Source organism: Miscanthus floridulus, chromosome 9 (genome assembly GCF_019320115.1).
Source record: "Miscanthus floridulus cultivar M001 chromosome 9, ASM1932011v1, whole genome shotgun sequence".
NCBI classification, from domain to species: Eukaryota; Viridiplantae; Streptophyta; class Magnoliopsida; order Poales; family Poaceae; genus Miscanthus; species Miscanthus floridulus.
This window is the reverse complement of record NC_089588.1, coordinates 63,291,300-63,306,973: the sequence shown is the minus strand read 5'-3', so window position 1 is coordinate 63,306,973 and position 15,674 is coordinate 63,291,300. Positions and strand designations below refer to the sequence as shown.

Here is a 15,674-nt window from a genome sequence, read left to right as displayed (position 1 = left end):
AATAGTGATTAGGTTTTGGTGGTCACTGTGCAAATACACGCACTGGACAGTCAAATGCGAGCACTAAACAATTGGGTTATAGTAGAAATTGTTGAGGCTAATATGCGTTGAAACGCACTAGATGGTCTAGCATTAAGAAATATGAACGCATCGGACTTTCTAGCAGTGACGTTAGCTAGCCATTGGAAGGTGTCATAACTAGCCCTTGGAGGTGCACCGTGTGAATGCATGCACCATATTGTCCCACACTCACATGCAGACTACGCGATGTGTGTATTTTACAAACGACCATTAATTAGTGCACTTCTTGCTATATATACCCCCTTGGACAGCTATATTGGAGAGTGTTGGAGCTGAGGAAAGTTGTAGTCAAGTTGATCCTCAAATATTTGTGCTCTAGCCACCATATATATGCACTTAAGTGAAGATTAGGCAATTAGCTTTAGTGCTAGGAATAGTGCTTATGCTAGTTATAAGCCGCATTAGCGTTTGCTCTAGGTTATAGGCCTAGTGTGCACTAAGTTTGTACATGTAGGACTTGTAATCTTGCTATTGGTGCTTGTGTGCACTAAGTTTGTACACGTAGGACTTGTAATCTTGCGAGGTCACACCAACCGATTTTGTCGTATGGTCGTCGATGGTGTATGAGATACGAGAAGCCTCGGCATTTTGGCTAAAGCTTTTTGGGTGAAGACAGCACCGCGTGATCTAGGAGAGGCTACATGGAGACCAACATGCATGTGACGAAGGCCGATGGGCTATCCACAGAGTTACCTGATCAAGAAGGACGCTTACAAGGTATCCTTGCGAGGGGCTGCAACGAGGACTAGTGAAAAGCATAAGCTTTCTGATACTTGGTAAAAGGAATGTGTATGGGAGTTTAGATTCTCTAATTCATTTACGTTTTCACATTTGCTTTGCATTCCTTTATGTGTGTTTTACCTTCCTAATATAGTTCGATAGGTTAGTTGAGAGAGTTAGAACCTAGTGTGCAAAACTCTTTTTGCAGACAGCAACACATGAAAAACCTAGTTGAAAGGTCCTAATGGCTAGAGAGGGGTGAATAGCCTATTAAAAATTTCTACAACAACACTTAGCAAACCGGTTAGACAAATATGAGGCGAAGCAAGTGTTGCGTTAGCCTACTAAAAATACAAGCCACCTACCACAATTCTAGTTTATATAGTCTCTATCCACACAATGGCTATGTCCCTACACTAAGTTAGTGTGCTCTCAAAAGCTAACTAAAGAGCCACACTAACCAAACTACAAGCTCTCACGACTAGCTACACTAAAGAACTTGACAACTAGTTTGCGGTAATGTAAAGAGAAAGTGAGCAAGGAGGTTATACCACCGAGTCGAGGAATGAACCAATCAATCACAAGAATGAATACCAATGAAGACCAATCACCTCGGAATCAAATGTTCATACAATGATTTTTTATCGAGGTTCACTTGCTTGCCGGTAAGCTAGTCCTCGTTGTGACGATTCACTCACTTGGAGGTTCATGAGCTGATTGGCATCACCCACCAAACCCTCAATAGGGTGCCGCACAATCAACACAAGAAGAGGATCACACAAGCCACGAGCAATTTACTAGAGTACCTTTTGGCTCTCCGCCGGGGAAAGGTCAATACCCCTCACAATCACCACGATCGGAGCCAGAGATAATCACCAACCTCCGCTCGACGATCCTCGCTGCTCCAAGCCGTCTAGGTGGTGGCAACCACCAAGAGTAACAAGCGAATCCCACAGCGAAACACGAATACCAAGTGCCTCTAGATGCAAACACTAATGCACTTGGATTTACTCCCAATCTCATAAGATGATGAAACAATGATGGAGATGAGTGAGAGGGCTTTGGCTAAGCTCATAAGGTTGCTATGTCAATATAAATGGTCAAGAGACTGAGCTTGAGGCAGCCATGGGGCTTAAATAGAAAGCCCCACGAATAGAGCCGTTGGCTCAATTATTGGGCTGACCGGACACACCGGTCGTGTGCACCGGACGCGTCTGGTCGCTCCTAGATCACCACGTGTCCCATTCAAACGATGTAGCCATTGCTGTCACGAGTACAACACTCAACTATGACCAGACGCGTCCGGTGTGGACGACCGGACGTAGGACGGGCAGCGTCCGGTCGAGTCCAGAGAGCTCCCCGAGCCGCTCTAGGCCAACCGGACGCGTCTAGTCACACCGGACTAGACGTAGGAGACTTAGCGTCCAGTCAAGTTTAGAGAGCCCCCAAAGCCGCTCTGGGCCGACCGGACGCGTCTGGTCATACAGGACCGGACGCTCCCGGAGTTCGATCAATTATAGCACTGAAACCCGAGAGTTGCTGGTTCACACCAGACGCGACCGGACGTGTCCAGTCGCTTCTCTGCAAATCTGAACCGAGCTAACTCACATTTACTGGACGCTGAACAGTAACTTCTCAATGTCCGGTCACTCCACTGAGCCAGAGTCTGGTCATTAATTCTGGACACGTCCGGTCACCATACCGGACACGTCCGGTCACTTTGTGATTAGCACGACTAACTCCTTTTCAACTCTATCTTCTTCACCCTTACTCAAATATGTCAACCACCAAGTGTAGCACTTTGTGCACATGTGTTAGCATCTTTTCACAAATATTTTCAAGGGTGTTAACACTCTACTAGATCCTAAATGCAAATGCAATGAGTTAGAGCATCTAGTGGCACTTTGATAACCGCATTTCGATACGAGGTTCACCCATTTTAATAGTACGGCTATCGAACCTAAATGTGATCACACTTGCTAAGTGTCTTGATCACATAAACAAAAAGGCTCATACCACTTATATCTTTGTCTTTAGCCTTTTGTTTTTCTTTTACTTCTTTTTCAAGTCCAAGCACTTGATCATCAACATGGCAACACCATCATCATGTCATAATCTTCATTTGCTTCACCACTTAGAGTAGTGCTACCTATCTCATAATCACTTTGATTAACTAAGTTAGTACTTATGGTTTCATCAATTCACCAAAATCAAACTAGAGCTTTCAATCTCACCCTTTTTGGTAATTGATGACAACCCTTATTCAAAGATATGAATTGAAATTTAATTGAATCCATATTGCTTGCCCAAGCATATTTACCATGTGTAAAAGGATATAGACAAGTTTCATGAACCCCGTATGGTAGCAATTGCTCCCCCTACATATGTGTTAAGAGATTGGATTATAGCTTGCACATATGCTTAGATAGGAAACATAGAATACAATGTCCACCAAATGATGCTAAGGTATAAAAGATGGACATTTAAAACGTAATACCAATCGGAGTGCACCAATATGCCATCCTTAGCACCATTAGTAACTAGACCTACACAAAAACTAGAATACCTCGTGAGATCAACATTAGAATTAAGGGTCTAGTTTTCATAATATGAGCATGAGTCTAGTTACTTAACCTATGCATGCTAGTTTTTTATTTCATCATTTAAACCTACAACTAGCATACACCACATAAGCATGGATATTTAAAAACTTGTGTCATACAAGCAAACATATGAAATACACATTCAAATGTACCATACAAGTTCATAAGCTTGCTCCCCCTACTTGTGTGCTCAAAATTTGAATTGATCACTTTCCTTTGCCAATATCTCTCTCCCTATGTCAAATTTTTTCTCTGGTTGCCTTTTCACTATCTTAGTACACTATTTCTCTCCTTAACACTCATATCTTTGTTTTTCTCCCTCTTTGTCATCAATGACCACAAAGGTTAAAAATATAGATAGGTTAAGATTATCAATGTCAATCAATGGGGCGAGGATCATTCTCCAAAATTTGGTTTAATCTAGATCATTTGTCAAAAATATTTAACTCGGTTTGATCTAAAGACAAGCTTCTTCACACCTTCAAATAAGAGTTATCTTATACCATGTTGAGTTAAACGCTTAGAGCTCATTTTCAAACATACAAACAAGTATTCTCGAGCCTTCATTTATCTCTCACTACTCGAGAATCCCACCGATAAAACAAAGCCTGACATTCCCACAAGCAGCCACCGGCACGGCAAGGATGGTATAGCGGCCGGTCATGGCCAATTGGCCACCAATAGTCCAACGGCCAGCGACCATGACAGTGCGCTTTGCCATAGAAAATCTCAAGTAGCCAATAACACACAAACACATATATGCATCACCATTCCTTTCCCACCATGGATTCACAGGCTACAAGAACCAGATCTGAACATGCTAGCATGAAATATCTAGAGGCAAAGTAGAATGAACTAGGACAGGCCAGCCACGTGAGTTTACAGTAGTCATAGTCAATGAACCGGCCATGGCCCTCCACCCCTCTCCTTGACGGCACCGGCTCCAGCCGTATCCGCACTAAACTCGTACATACGACCATCAATGCGAACATTGAGAATGTACGACCCCATGGGCCTCGTCATGCCACGTAAGGTGGTGTTTGGATCCCGTTATTAAAATTTAGAAGGTGTGTCGAAAGAATATTATATAGAGTATTCGGATATTAATAAAATAAATAAATTACATAATCCGTCAGTATTCCATGAGACGAATTTTTTAAGCTTAATTAACATGTCATTAGCACATATTTACTGTAGCGCACATTGTCAAATCATAGACTCATTAGGCTTAAAAGATTCGTCTCGTAAATTAGTCGTAAACTATGTAATTAATTTCGTAATTAGTCTATATTTAATACTTCATATATATATATATATATATATATATATATATATATAAACATTCAATGAGACAGCGACTAAAATGAGAAGTGACAACCAAACACTAAGTCGAGGAGTACTTGCTTGAACAACTCTGACACACTAGCGAGGATGAGCGTCTGAGCGACGTCAAGGCAGAACCCGATGAATGAGTATGGGTGGTGATGTCGGGAGAGCAGCAGAACCTCCACGGCGAAGCCGGCGATACGAGCAGGAGAGGGGTTCACGTGAAAATCACCTGGGCCAGCGGATGGCGAGCGAGCTTGACTCGCAAAGTCTGGTGATCGAGAAACCTGGGATAGCGCGTGGCGATCTTTGGAGATTGTATTGCCGGTCTGTTGGACACGGTTTTTGCCACAGAATCGCAAAACCCGACTTCTCGGAAAGTGTTAGTTGTTTCGTATATCTACTTAAATGTTGGAACACTAGTTTGTTCCATAGAGAGCTTACTATATTCTTCTTTTGGCATTGTCAAAATACGAACCAATAAATAAACAAATAAAACGGCTAGCTAGCCATATATTTGCGCATAGGGGTGAACGTGTATGGTTAATTCACAAATCTGATCCGATCACATGTGCCTTAGATCAGATGGCCCAACACACAAACATTAGAACACTCTAGTATTTGTATGATCCAGTTACTCGACATAAGAGCTACACTCCACATTCTCAACACCCAGCCCATAGTTTCAAAAAAAAAAACCAGCTCATCACATGCTGTAGCTAGAGATGAAAACGGATCGGATACGGACGGATATCACCGATATTACATTTGTTTTCATATTTCTGTCCGGATTCGGATTCGAATATGGATAGTGTCAACTATGTCGGATAGGATACGATTGGATATCGACATCATAAATATGCGATTTGAGTATTCGGATACGGATACGGATACGGTATCGGATATTGGATATCCGGACTCGGATACGGACATATCTTAACCCCTCGCTAAACGGATTCGGTTTCAAATACGATCAGAAAATATCTGTACCATTTTCATCCCTAGTTGTAGCCTCTCACACGACAGAGTTCTGGCCTCCCACCATGGACTATAATGGTCTGATCTCAGTAATATCTGATGGTGCTCACACGAGCAAACAACAGTTCATCACTGAACGAACCAAGAGAGGAGCGACATCGCCGCCGCTCTCTATATTTTTTATTCACCGGTTCTCTGTATCTTATGGCATTTTAGAGAGCCAACTCTGCTCTCTATTTTAAGCTAGCGAAAAATTCGAAATAAAGAAAATCTATATTTAGAAATCAAATTAAAAAAGTTGTTGGTTTTTTTTCACTAATCTCTATTCCTATCAATTTAAAGATACAAAGAGACTCTTATGCCCTGTTTGATCCCATTCTCTAAACTTCAAAACTAGCTATAGAACATTTTAGCTCACTTTTGAGCTCTAAATCTCTAATGTGAGATGAACTAAAATTTAGAGCTAACTTTTTTATCACTTGTTTAGAGCTTTGGCTCTAAAGTTTAGAGGAGAAAATTCAAACAGATCTTTATAATTGTTCTAATCATAGAGTTTGAGCACCCAGTACATTTGTAATGTAATAAAATATATTTTCTCTATTTTAAATTATAAGACGTTTTGATTTTTCTAAATATATTATTTTTACTGTATATCTATGCATATAAAGCTATGAATCGAGAACATCTTATAATTTTTGAAATGTTTTTAGATGGAGGGAGTAATAAAAAAATAAAGTCGATAAAAAAAGTAATTATTGGGAGCGAGGTTCCAACCGTGTGGTGCCCACCAAAAGGAGTTTAATAAAGCAAACGAAAAATGAGAAAACAGCAAAGAAAAACACAAGACCTCCTATTCCCCATGGCGACCGAAGAGGGTTCCGGTGGCGGCGGCGGCGGCGCCGGAGCCGGGGAGAAGAAGAGCTCGCAGGCGCCTGCAAAGCCTGGAGCGGGCGGCGCCGGAAAGTTCCTCGCGGGGTTGCCGTCGCGCGGCAACTTCTCCTCCGGCTCCGGCTCCGTCTCCTCCAACCTGGTACAGACCCTCACAATGAAAACCCCCTTATTGTACATTTGTACTTTCTTCGCGCGTTGGCGCGGCGAGGTGGGTTCTGAGCCCGTTCTTTCTCGCTGTGATCTGCGCAGGGAGGGTTCAGGGTTTACGTCTGCGAGCACAGCACGGATCCCCCAGGTCAGTGGATTTTCGTTACGATTCTATGGAGAATCCGCCTTACATTTCTCATTTCCCTTTGCTTGCTTTTTTTTTTTTTTGAATTTGATAGTTCTAGGGGTGTTAATGTTTACTGTGCTCAAATCCATGGAATGTTTTGCTCTAGGGTACAAGCGTTTGCCCTCTGGACTGAAATTGTAATTTCGCCTTAAAATATGTTTTACGCACTTTAGTAGTGTAGAAATAAGTAAACTTTAGCCTTAGCAATTCTCGTTTTGCTTTCCATGGTGGGTGAAGGCTTTTGTTATTCTTTTTCAATGGAAGATGTGCATTGGGTTCTCTGGCTACCTGTCTAATTACAATGACTTGCTCTTTGGTTTAGTGGATTGCTATTTGGATTAGAAATGGTAATCTTGTGCATAATATGCTCAAAATGTATGTGACTTGATATCCTAGTGTTTGCGCTTCAAAGTATGAATTTGTTGGATGCACTGCTAGTTTGAAATGTTTTCAGTGTTAATTTGCTCTTGGGACTATACATAACAAAGCTGTTGGCTTTAGCTTCTTGTCACTTCCTTATGAAGCGGTCTTAGTTGAATGCTTAAAAATTGATGATCCGTTCATCCAGTTGGGTGTTTTCCTGCTTACTACATGGCAGAAACTTAAGAGTGGCATCTTCATGATCCAAGTTCTTCATTGACATTGTAATACTTTGCATGATATATTGGATTTTTGTATGCATGATCTTGGTGCTTTTGTCTTCTACTATATTCATTTTTTGGTCAGTCTTTGCTCGTTTGTTCTGATGGTGGAAAGATTGCTATGAATCTTTCATTCATGCAGAAGGTCATATTCTAGGGCTTCTAAAATTTCTCTCTTTAATTTTAATTAGGGTTCCAATGAAAGTATACATGGAACTATATGGTCCCAGTTAAAGAACTGATAGGGCGTAGTAGATCTAATAAGTTGGAGTTAGTTGAGAAAAGCACCTTTATGGTTGTTCATTTGATATGTTCTGTAGGTTTAGAGCCTTCTAGTATTGTTTATGTTTTCTACCTAAAAAAAACTCGACCGGCGGGGAAAAGACCACCCTCATGGCATTAGACTAGGAAGAAATTATCAGTTCCCTGGCCGAGAAAATCCCCGGACCCCTGCCCCACCCTTACACAGCGCACCTTTACCCAACCGTTACCCTGGGGATGGGCTGGGGTGGGCCGGACGCACGACCTGTGCTTTGAGTGGTGACAGACGAGGGGATTTTTTTTAACCCAGCCTGAAATTCGCTCCCATGGGGAGTCAAACTCAGGACCTGGTTGGTGCTGCCGGGATTCTCTGGCCAACTGGACTAGAATCCTTTGGCTTTATGTTTTCTGCCTAATGGTCCTTTGGTACATACTGTAAGTCGCTAGTGTTTATAATTGTGTACAGTAGTAGGAAACAGTGACTTTAGACTGTCCTCTAAAGTTAGTATTTCATTGAGTTTAAGTTTGAGTGATGCATCTTGTCTAGGGACACAATGCTTACAACCAACCTTTTTATTATTATTTTCTTGTCATGGAGTCACTTGTCATCCATAGAAACATGTTTTTTTAATAAGAGACGTAAGATATGGAACCTTTATCTGGGAAAAAAAGTTGAGCTCTTGTAGGGTCCCAAGTACTATTCAAAGTTACATATATTTGTGGCGAGCCACATTTGCTACTAATGGTAATGACAAACACGTACAAAATTTGTGTGATATCTGTTGGATATGTCTTTAGCTTGTTTAACCTGTTTATATTTCATCACTATATAAGGGGTTTTCTCCATGTTACCACAGCTGTTAGTACCTATATATTTGGGCCTATTGCCCTAATCCTGTATACAAATGATACGTAACAATACCTAGTTACCTACAACAAACTGTTATGTTTGTGCCAATTTAAGTTTTTTATTTGACTGGTTAATCTCTTTGTTATTTTAGAAGGACAAGTTATAAAGACCGATTCAACGAATATTTTAATCAGGCATCTCCAGTTGAACAAGCAGAAGAGTGAGGGCAAAGATGCGGATTCCAGGACTCCAGGGGAAAACAACAGAGGGAAAAGGTAAATAACAAAATTATGCAAATATGTTGATACAAACATTCTGTGCTTGTGTTGTATTAGCAATGTTTTCCTAAACGCTAAACGGTAAACAGTCGGTCACCCTTCGTTTAACGTTTAGACTGTTTAAATGGAATTAAACGGTCTAAACTGTTTTATATTATTTTCCAAAAATATATATAATTATACATACATGCATGTAAAAAATCAAGTGTTCTAACAAATATACATGTTCTATGCACATAAGTTAATAAGTATTCTAATTTATGGCACAATAGCAAGACCTCATTCACTCCACATTCACTGATTCACGACAATTAAAACATGGTGAACGAGAGAAATTACTAAATGAGTCAAATTATAGACAATAGCATGGTAAATCATAATGGACAACTGTGCCAGTTGTTTAGCATGGTCTTCAAATCAGTACAATAGTGCATAGCATCACATGTGTACATATATTCAGATTACAGAATGTCTAAATATCGTTGGTTATCGCTGCACAAGACCATAGACCAAAGACAAATCAGTAAATAAGCAAAATGATCTATTTTTGTCAAGGTGTCAACTGTCAAGTTCTCGGTTGAGTTGTCAACACTCAGTGACTCCCACACATCAGGTCGTCACATGTCAGCTTGTTTATTCTTTTTTGTATGAATCTGCAAAAGCAAATTTAAGTTTGGTTACCAATCTGAAATGACAAGTTCACTAGAACCAATGTAATCATCAGCTCCACATTTTGGTTCATTTGTATATCTGTCAATTTTCCCATGACGTGCTGGCCCATTGTAACACAGTGAAGACTGAAAACAGAGATTGTTCTTTTTAACAATTAACAAGCTGTCAGCAAACTCCGCCTATGGTGGGGCGCCTTTGGTGTCCCAGCACAGCAGGTCCCAAGCCCTGGTAAAGGAGGAGGGTTGTGTTAGGCGCGGCGAGCCAATGTAAAAACTTAGCCACTTTAATGGAGATGAAACCCAAAAAATGAACCGTGACTTGGGGCTCTTAGTGGGTTTCAACTCTAGCCTACCCCAACTTGCTTGGGACTGAAAGGCTATGTTGTTGTTGTTGTTGTTGTAACAAGCTGTCAGCACAAGTATGGAAACATGGTGCAGCATCAGCACCTGTTGGAGCATGGAAGCCCCTTTAAACAATCCATGATCATAAATAAATTTGTTGGGCGAATAGTGAGCAGCAGGTGCAATCATGAAACTAGTATATACCAAAAAGATAAACAACCATGAGTTGGGACAGGAACTCACAGATCACAGATCACAGATACTCTATATACTATTGGACAGATATTTTTGTCTCACACTTACTCAACCAGTTAGTGTACTATATTAAATGGTAGACAAAAATGATGCGTCAGAGCTGGAACGATCAATACAGTGGCTAGCTGGCAGGCAACAATTTCCATTAAGCTAGTGTGCACGGAACTTAACATGGAGAATCACAACCAAAATGTACATGCATATCCACTCAGAATTTCAGATCCATATAACATGGAGTACTAGAGAGTGGACATTGGAGGAGCACCTTTGAGTTTGTCGCGGTCGGAAACTTGGAGTAGTCGGAGGACTAGAGGAGGCCACACGCCGTCACCAGCTCACCACGGCTGGCGCCGGCCCTGGCGCAGCTCGAGGTGCACGCGGCCACGGGATGAGGACGCTCACGCCCAGCCTCGGCACATAGACCCAAGCATGATTCTTCTCTTGAGTCTTGACACCTTCCTGGAGAGCAAGGACACAGGCGCACGGCTTCACCAGGTGGAGGATGAGAGGATCGATGGAGTGTGGCGGCCGATCAGCAAGCGCGGTCACGGAACTGAGTGACGGCGGGGGCAGGCTCGCTATTGAATAGGAAATAAGGAACCCTAATGCAACGAATTGGGCCTTGCTATTATATATGTCCTGCAGATTGGGCGAAGATTAGGCGCGTGTTCTGGGCGTGAGTTTTGGTGGACCAAAAATTTCGGAAATTTTCCTCCCGCGCTCGGACTTGTATCCTGAACGGCCCATTTAGTCGCCCGGGTCCGTTTAAGTACGTTCTGTGTCGCCTGTTTCAACCGTTTTTCAACGACGACCATGTAAACGCCTGCGCAGTTTAACAGGCTGAATAGATGCTAAACAAGACAGTAAGATCCCGTTTCTGTTTACCAGACCGTTTAAATGGTCTAAACGGCCGTTTAGGTGAACACTGTGTATTAGCCCCTAGTTTTGTGTATGTTCTGTTAGTAGTTAACAGATACATGATGTTGCATGGATATAATTTCCTTTTTTTTTAGCATTCATGGATATAATTTCCTTGCGCATATGAAATTGCTAAAATCTTGTTGCATTGTCAGTACTTCTGTTGGTCCTAAGGATATATTTTTTCTTGAATTACTCGTCACAGGCATGAATATTGATAGTCGTAAGTTACTTAGTTACCTATATTTAATATTCTTTCATATCCTTCATCAACACCCATTTATTGTTCCATGTTTGATGCTCCTGAATTCTAAGTAATGTTTACTTTTCTGTATGATTCCATTGGAATCAACAACAACCAAAGTTCAAAAAAGCGCTAAGCGCTAAGCGAGCAGTGACCCGCCGCTTAGAGCTTAAGCGGGCTTAAGCGTACAGAGCGTCGCTTAAGCGTTTTGTACTGTAGCAAATCAGATTCATGTAATAGGCTGTGAACTTGAGAAGTATAAATAAAAACATACCTTATTTGATCTTATTCCTAGACTTGTAGAGCTGAGCAATTGTTGGACTTGTACAGGTACAACTCAGCAATTGTTGGTTTCATGTTGTAATGTTCCTAACAGTCACAGATATGGGAAACATCAAATGTTGATTAGGTTCATAAAACAAAAAATATACCTCATGATTAAATATTTATAAACAGATAAGGTGAATAGTAATGGCAAGAACACTACTACTTAGTTCATAAGAACATAACATTGCATCTGAAGTTCATAAACCATAGTTTCAGGTCCTACTTAGTTCCAAATTAAAAGATACATCATTGCAGCCCACTCATGAGCATGACAGTACAACACAACTGATAAATTGATAAGGGAAGGGACAGAGTGAAGAAGTCAAGCAGAGGCACAGGAGCTCACCTTGCCGAGCGTGGGGAAGAGAATCGAGAGGACGACACCGGAGATGGGGGCGGCTCGAGCTCGACCTTGGGGAAGAGACGTCGGACTTGGGGAAGAGACCAACGAGCTCGACCTCCTCCAGCGGCGTCTCGAATCAGCAGTCGGCGGGCGTCGAGCGTCGGTCTAGCGTCGGCGGGTGTCCCGCGTCGGTCGGCGGGCGGCGGCGTGAAGTCTCTTCTGCTTTTATCCCCTCCTCTCCCGCGCCCCGAATCGGGTTCCGCACGGTGTGCGCCCGATTGGAACTTCCGCACGGCGCGCGCATCCATCTCCAGCGCTGCTTTCCCGCACTGCCTTTCCCGCCCGGTCGCTGGCTCGCTGAGCGGCCGCGGAGCAGGGCTTCCACGGTGCCTTTCTCCGCCTCAGCGGCTTCCACGCTCGTCCATGTCTGCTGAAGCGCCGGCGCTGCTTAGGGGCCGCTTATGGCCCGAAGCGAAGCGGCAGCCTCCCGCGTAGCGCTTAAGCAGCCGCTTAATACCTCTTTTTGGAACTTTGACAACAACAACATAGCCTTTCAGTCCCAAGCAAGTTGGGGTATGATTCCATTGGAATAAGTGATTAAATACAGGTTCAAATAAATCATTATGGAACTACCAAATGAATCATTATGACCTCATAGGGGCAAGGCCAAACACCTTGGATTGGTTTACACAATATTTTCATGCATAGGCTTGCTGGCACTACCAAATATAGAGTGCTTCATTCTGTTCTATTTCCAGTACTACAATTGCAGTATGTTCTCATTGGCAATGTTTTATGATTAGAAGCAGTGCATTAATGTTAAACGAGCTGTGCCTTCAATCCGGACAAGGTGGGTCAAGATGGGAAGGCTGGGTTTAGTAGAAAATTAAAATTCATGTCAGAAGATAGTTCTTCTATGTTTGACTATTGTAGACATTTGACAAAAACAATTGGAGGCATTTCTTAGATTGATGGGCGCTTATTGGGATGGTGGCGATAAATGAACATAGATGGCCTAAACATTTAGTCTGAGGGGTTATCTCCTTGAACATAAAAACAAGTTAATGGAAATGGCATACAGAAACATGTGGATTCTTCTTTACAAATTAGTTGGTGCTATTTGTAGTTTCTTATGCTATAAATATCAATTTCACTTCAGCAATCTACTAAAATAAATTAGTCATCAGAAGTTGATAAATGCTGATTGCTGATAATAACTTGTCGCTCGATTATGTCCTGATATAAATTAGCTACTTGCCTACTTGAGATTTACACATACCTAGTTGAGCTTCCTTCTTCATGGGTGCTTAACTGCTTATTGGCTGGATGGTCAAACTTTGCATAAGTTGACTTTCAAAGTAAATTCTCTTTTTATGTTACCAGATCTGCTGCCAGAAGTTTGGATGTCAACAATTCAGCAAAGAGGGCTAACTTGGGTACTTCCTCTGGATCATCAGCCAGTGGTAATTTTTCTTCGCCTGAACCCTCTAGTTGTATTCATCATCCAGAGGTTGTCTCCTTTATCTTTAGCATCTTAGGGAGTAGCGAGCCAATAAAGAAATAACAGCTTCCCCTGTTTTCAACGAAAGCCATGTATTTGCCAGTTGCTAGCCAGCTTATGGAAGTTTCTACTTCAAGTGATAACGAAATCAGCACATAACCAGTTATGACACATATAGCATTATGATCTATCTTTTGTGTGTGATATTTGTGTATGTTCTGGAATCTAGATATTCATTAATAGAGTTTCAAGAGAATAAAAGTCTTTTTTGAACAATAAGAGAATAAACTATTGTACTCTTGTTTTTCTCCAACCCCAGCATAACTAGCTATTTTTTCTTGAATCTTAGAGGTACTTTAATTTTGCAGAAGAAATTTCTGGCTTTTCACAGCACACACTGCAATCATTTACAGTGGAGAGGTTACGTGCACTTCTACGACAAAGTGGTCGATCGACCAAAGGGAAAAAGGCAAGTGAAACCATTTCTCAATCTTGTTCTGAAAGGGATTTTTCATTTTTTTTAACGTCCTAATGAGTAGTGCATCGTTTGATTTTGTGCTCCATCTGTAGACTGTATTCCGAAGAATTACACTGAATGAACAAATATAGATTTTCCATACATATTCATCCCCTGAAGTCGTTACCAATGCTCTTACATTTTCATTTTATATGATTAGTGCCAGTAGGTTATGGCCTTTGTGTTTAATATTTTCATTATTCTTCAAGGCCACCAAATGTGGTGTTAGAAAAGATATTTTGTAACAAACAAATTCTGTTCAGTGTTCTTCTGTATTCTATTAAGAAAACCTGGGGGCAGAAGAAAAAAATCAGCTAATTTTCTCCATGCCTATATTATTCATTTTATGGCCATTATTTCACCCTAGAACCAATTCAAAGTGTGACTGCATTTTGCTTTTGCAGGATGAACTGATTGCTCGCCTACGGGAGTCACAGGGTTGACATCAATCTCGTCCTTGTTTGGTCAACCAAACCCCTGTAGGCAGGGTTACCACCAAATGAGTATTATCAGGCTGTACTTGTCAGTGGCTGTTCTGTCTAGATTTAATCCAATGTAGTGGCATATGTAGAGGTTGAGACTTTGTCGGACCTTATTATACTCAGAATTTGTTAAGTAGCTGTTATCTGTCGACCTTCATGAATTCCCCGGTTTCTCATACCCGGTAGATTTAGAAATGCAGGTATGTGAATTCAATGCTAAGGTGCATTTTGCATCTGCTCTTTTTGCTAAGTTAATTCACGTCTGTATTCTGCAGCCTGTTCGGTTGGCTGGTTCGTATCGTTGTTGGTTCGTGAAGAAGTACCGCTGACTGGTTTGTGTGGAGAAAAATATTGTTCCGGCTGGAAATTTACGATCGTTTACGATAAGCCACATCCAAACAAACAGGTTTCAGTTAGATATCTGCTTGACTATATCCTGGAACAGCTATATGGTGGTGATGGTCCAATGTTTTGGTCAGCTGTCATCTCCAATATCTTGCAAAGATCATTTCTGCCAGTTTTCCAAATGATTGAACAATCTCACCAGAAAAGCAAAACTGATCGTGAAATGAATATATATATCGTCTACCACAGTTGTCATACTTTTTACATTGAAATGCCACTTGCCGCATCCTCAGTATTTGGAGAGACTGCAAATCTGCAATTGACACCTAAAAACAAAAGGACAACGTGCTGGTTAGTGGTTAGACAACTAATAGTTATCTGAAGCATCTGAACCGACAAATCGAGGAAATAATTTGAAATAGCTTGGGCTATGCTCATGGCTCCATTCTATTTTTTTAAGGTGTTTTTGTGACTTTTCTTATTGCTCTGGTCACGAAAAAGCGACGTGCAATATTTTTGCAGTCGAATATTCCTTATTTTTTGAAGAAAAAAAAATCCTTCTAGTGTTCTATATATATTCCCCCCTGCATTAAGAAAGTCATATTCCTTTGCATGACCTAGCAAGATCATAAAACATACAATGGATAAGAGGAAAATACATTGGCAGTCCTCGAACTTGGCGTAGGTGTCATCCAGGTCCCTATATTATTAAAGTGTTATTTCTGGATCATGAACTTAGCACTTATCATTTAGGTCCAAACGCATC

The 15,674-nt window shown here is 41.4% G+C and overlaps 1 protein-coding gene across 1 annotated transcript; it reads left to right on the top strand.

Annotated features, from left to right (window-relative positions):
• The first annotated feature begins 6,536 nt into the window (after positions 1 to 6,536).
• LOC136482058 (protein LOWER TEMPERATURE 1-like) lies at positions 6,537 to 14,720 on the top strand. The gene is made up of 6 exons (XM_066479308.1): positions 6,537 to 6,738; positions 6,849 to 6,894; positions 8,837 to 8,960; positions 13,447 to 13,526; positions 13,933 to 14,033; positions 14,486 to 14,720. Exons 1-6 carry the CDS (start codon positions 6,568 to 6,570, stop codon positions 14,522 to 14,524), a joined length of 561 nt encoding a protein of 186 aa, XP_066335405.1. The 5' UTR covers positions 6,537 to 6,567; the 3' UTR covers positions 14,525 to 14,720.
• Positions 14,721 to 15,674: the final 954 nt, after the last annotated feature.

Coding starts and splice junctions, on each gene's coding strand:
- LOC136482058 (XM_066479308.1), top strand. CDS start 6,568: ATGGCGACCGAAGAGGGTTCCGGTGGCGGCGGCGGCGGCGCCGGAGCC. Junction 13,527..13,932: donor CTCTGGATCATCAGCCAGTG/GTAATTTTTCTT, acceptor TTAATTTTGCAG/AAGAAATTTCTGGCTTTTCA. Junction 14,034..14,485: donor GATCGACCAAAGGGAAAAAG/GCAAGTGAAACC, acceptor TTGCTTTTGCAG/GATGAACTGATTGCTCGCCT.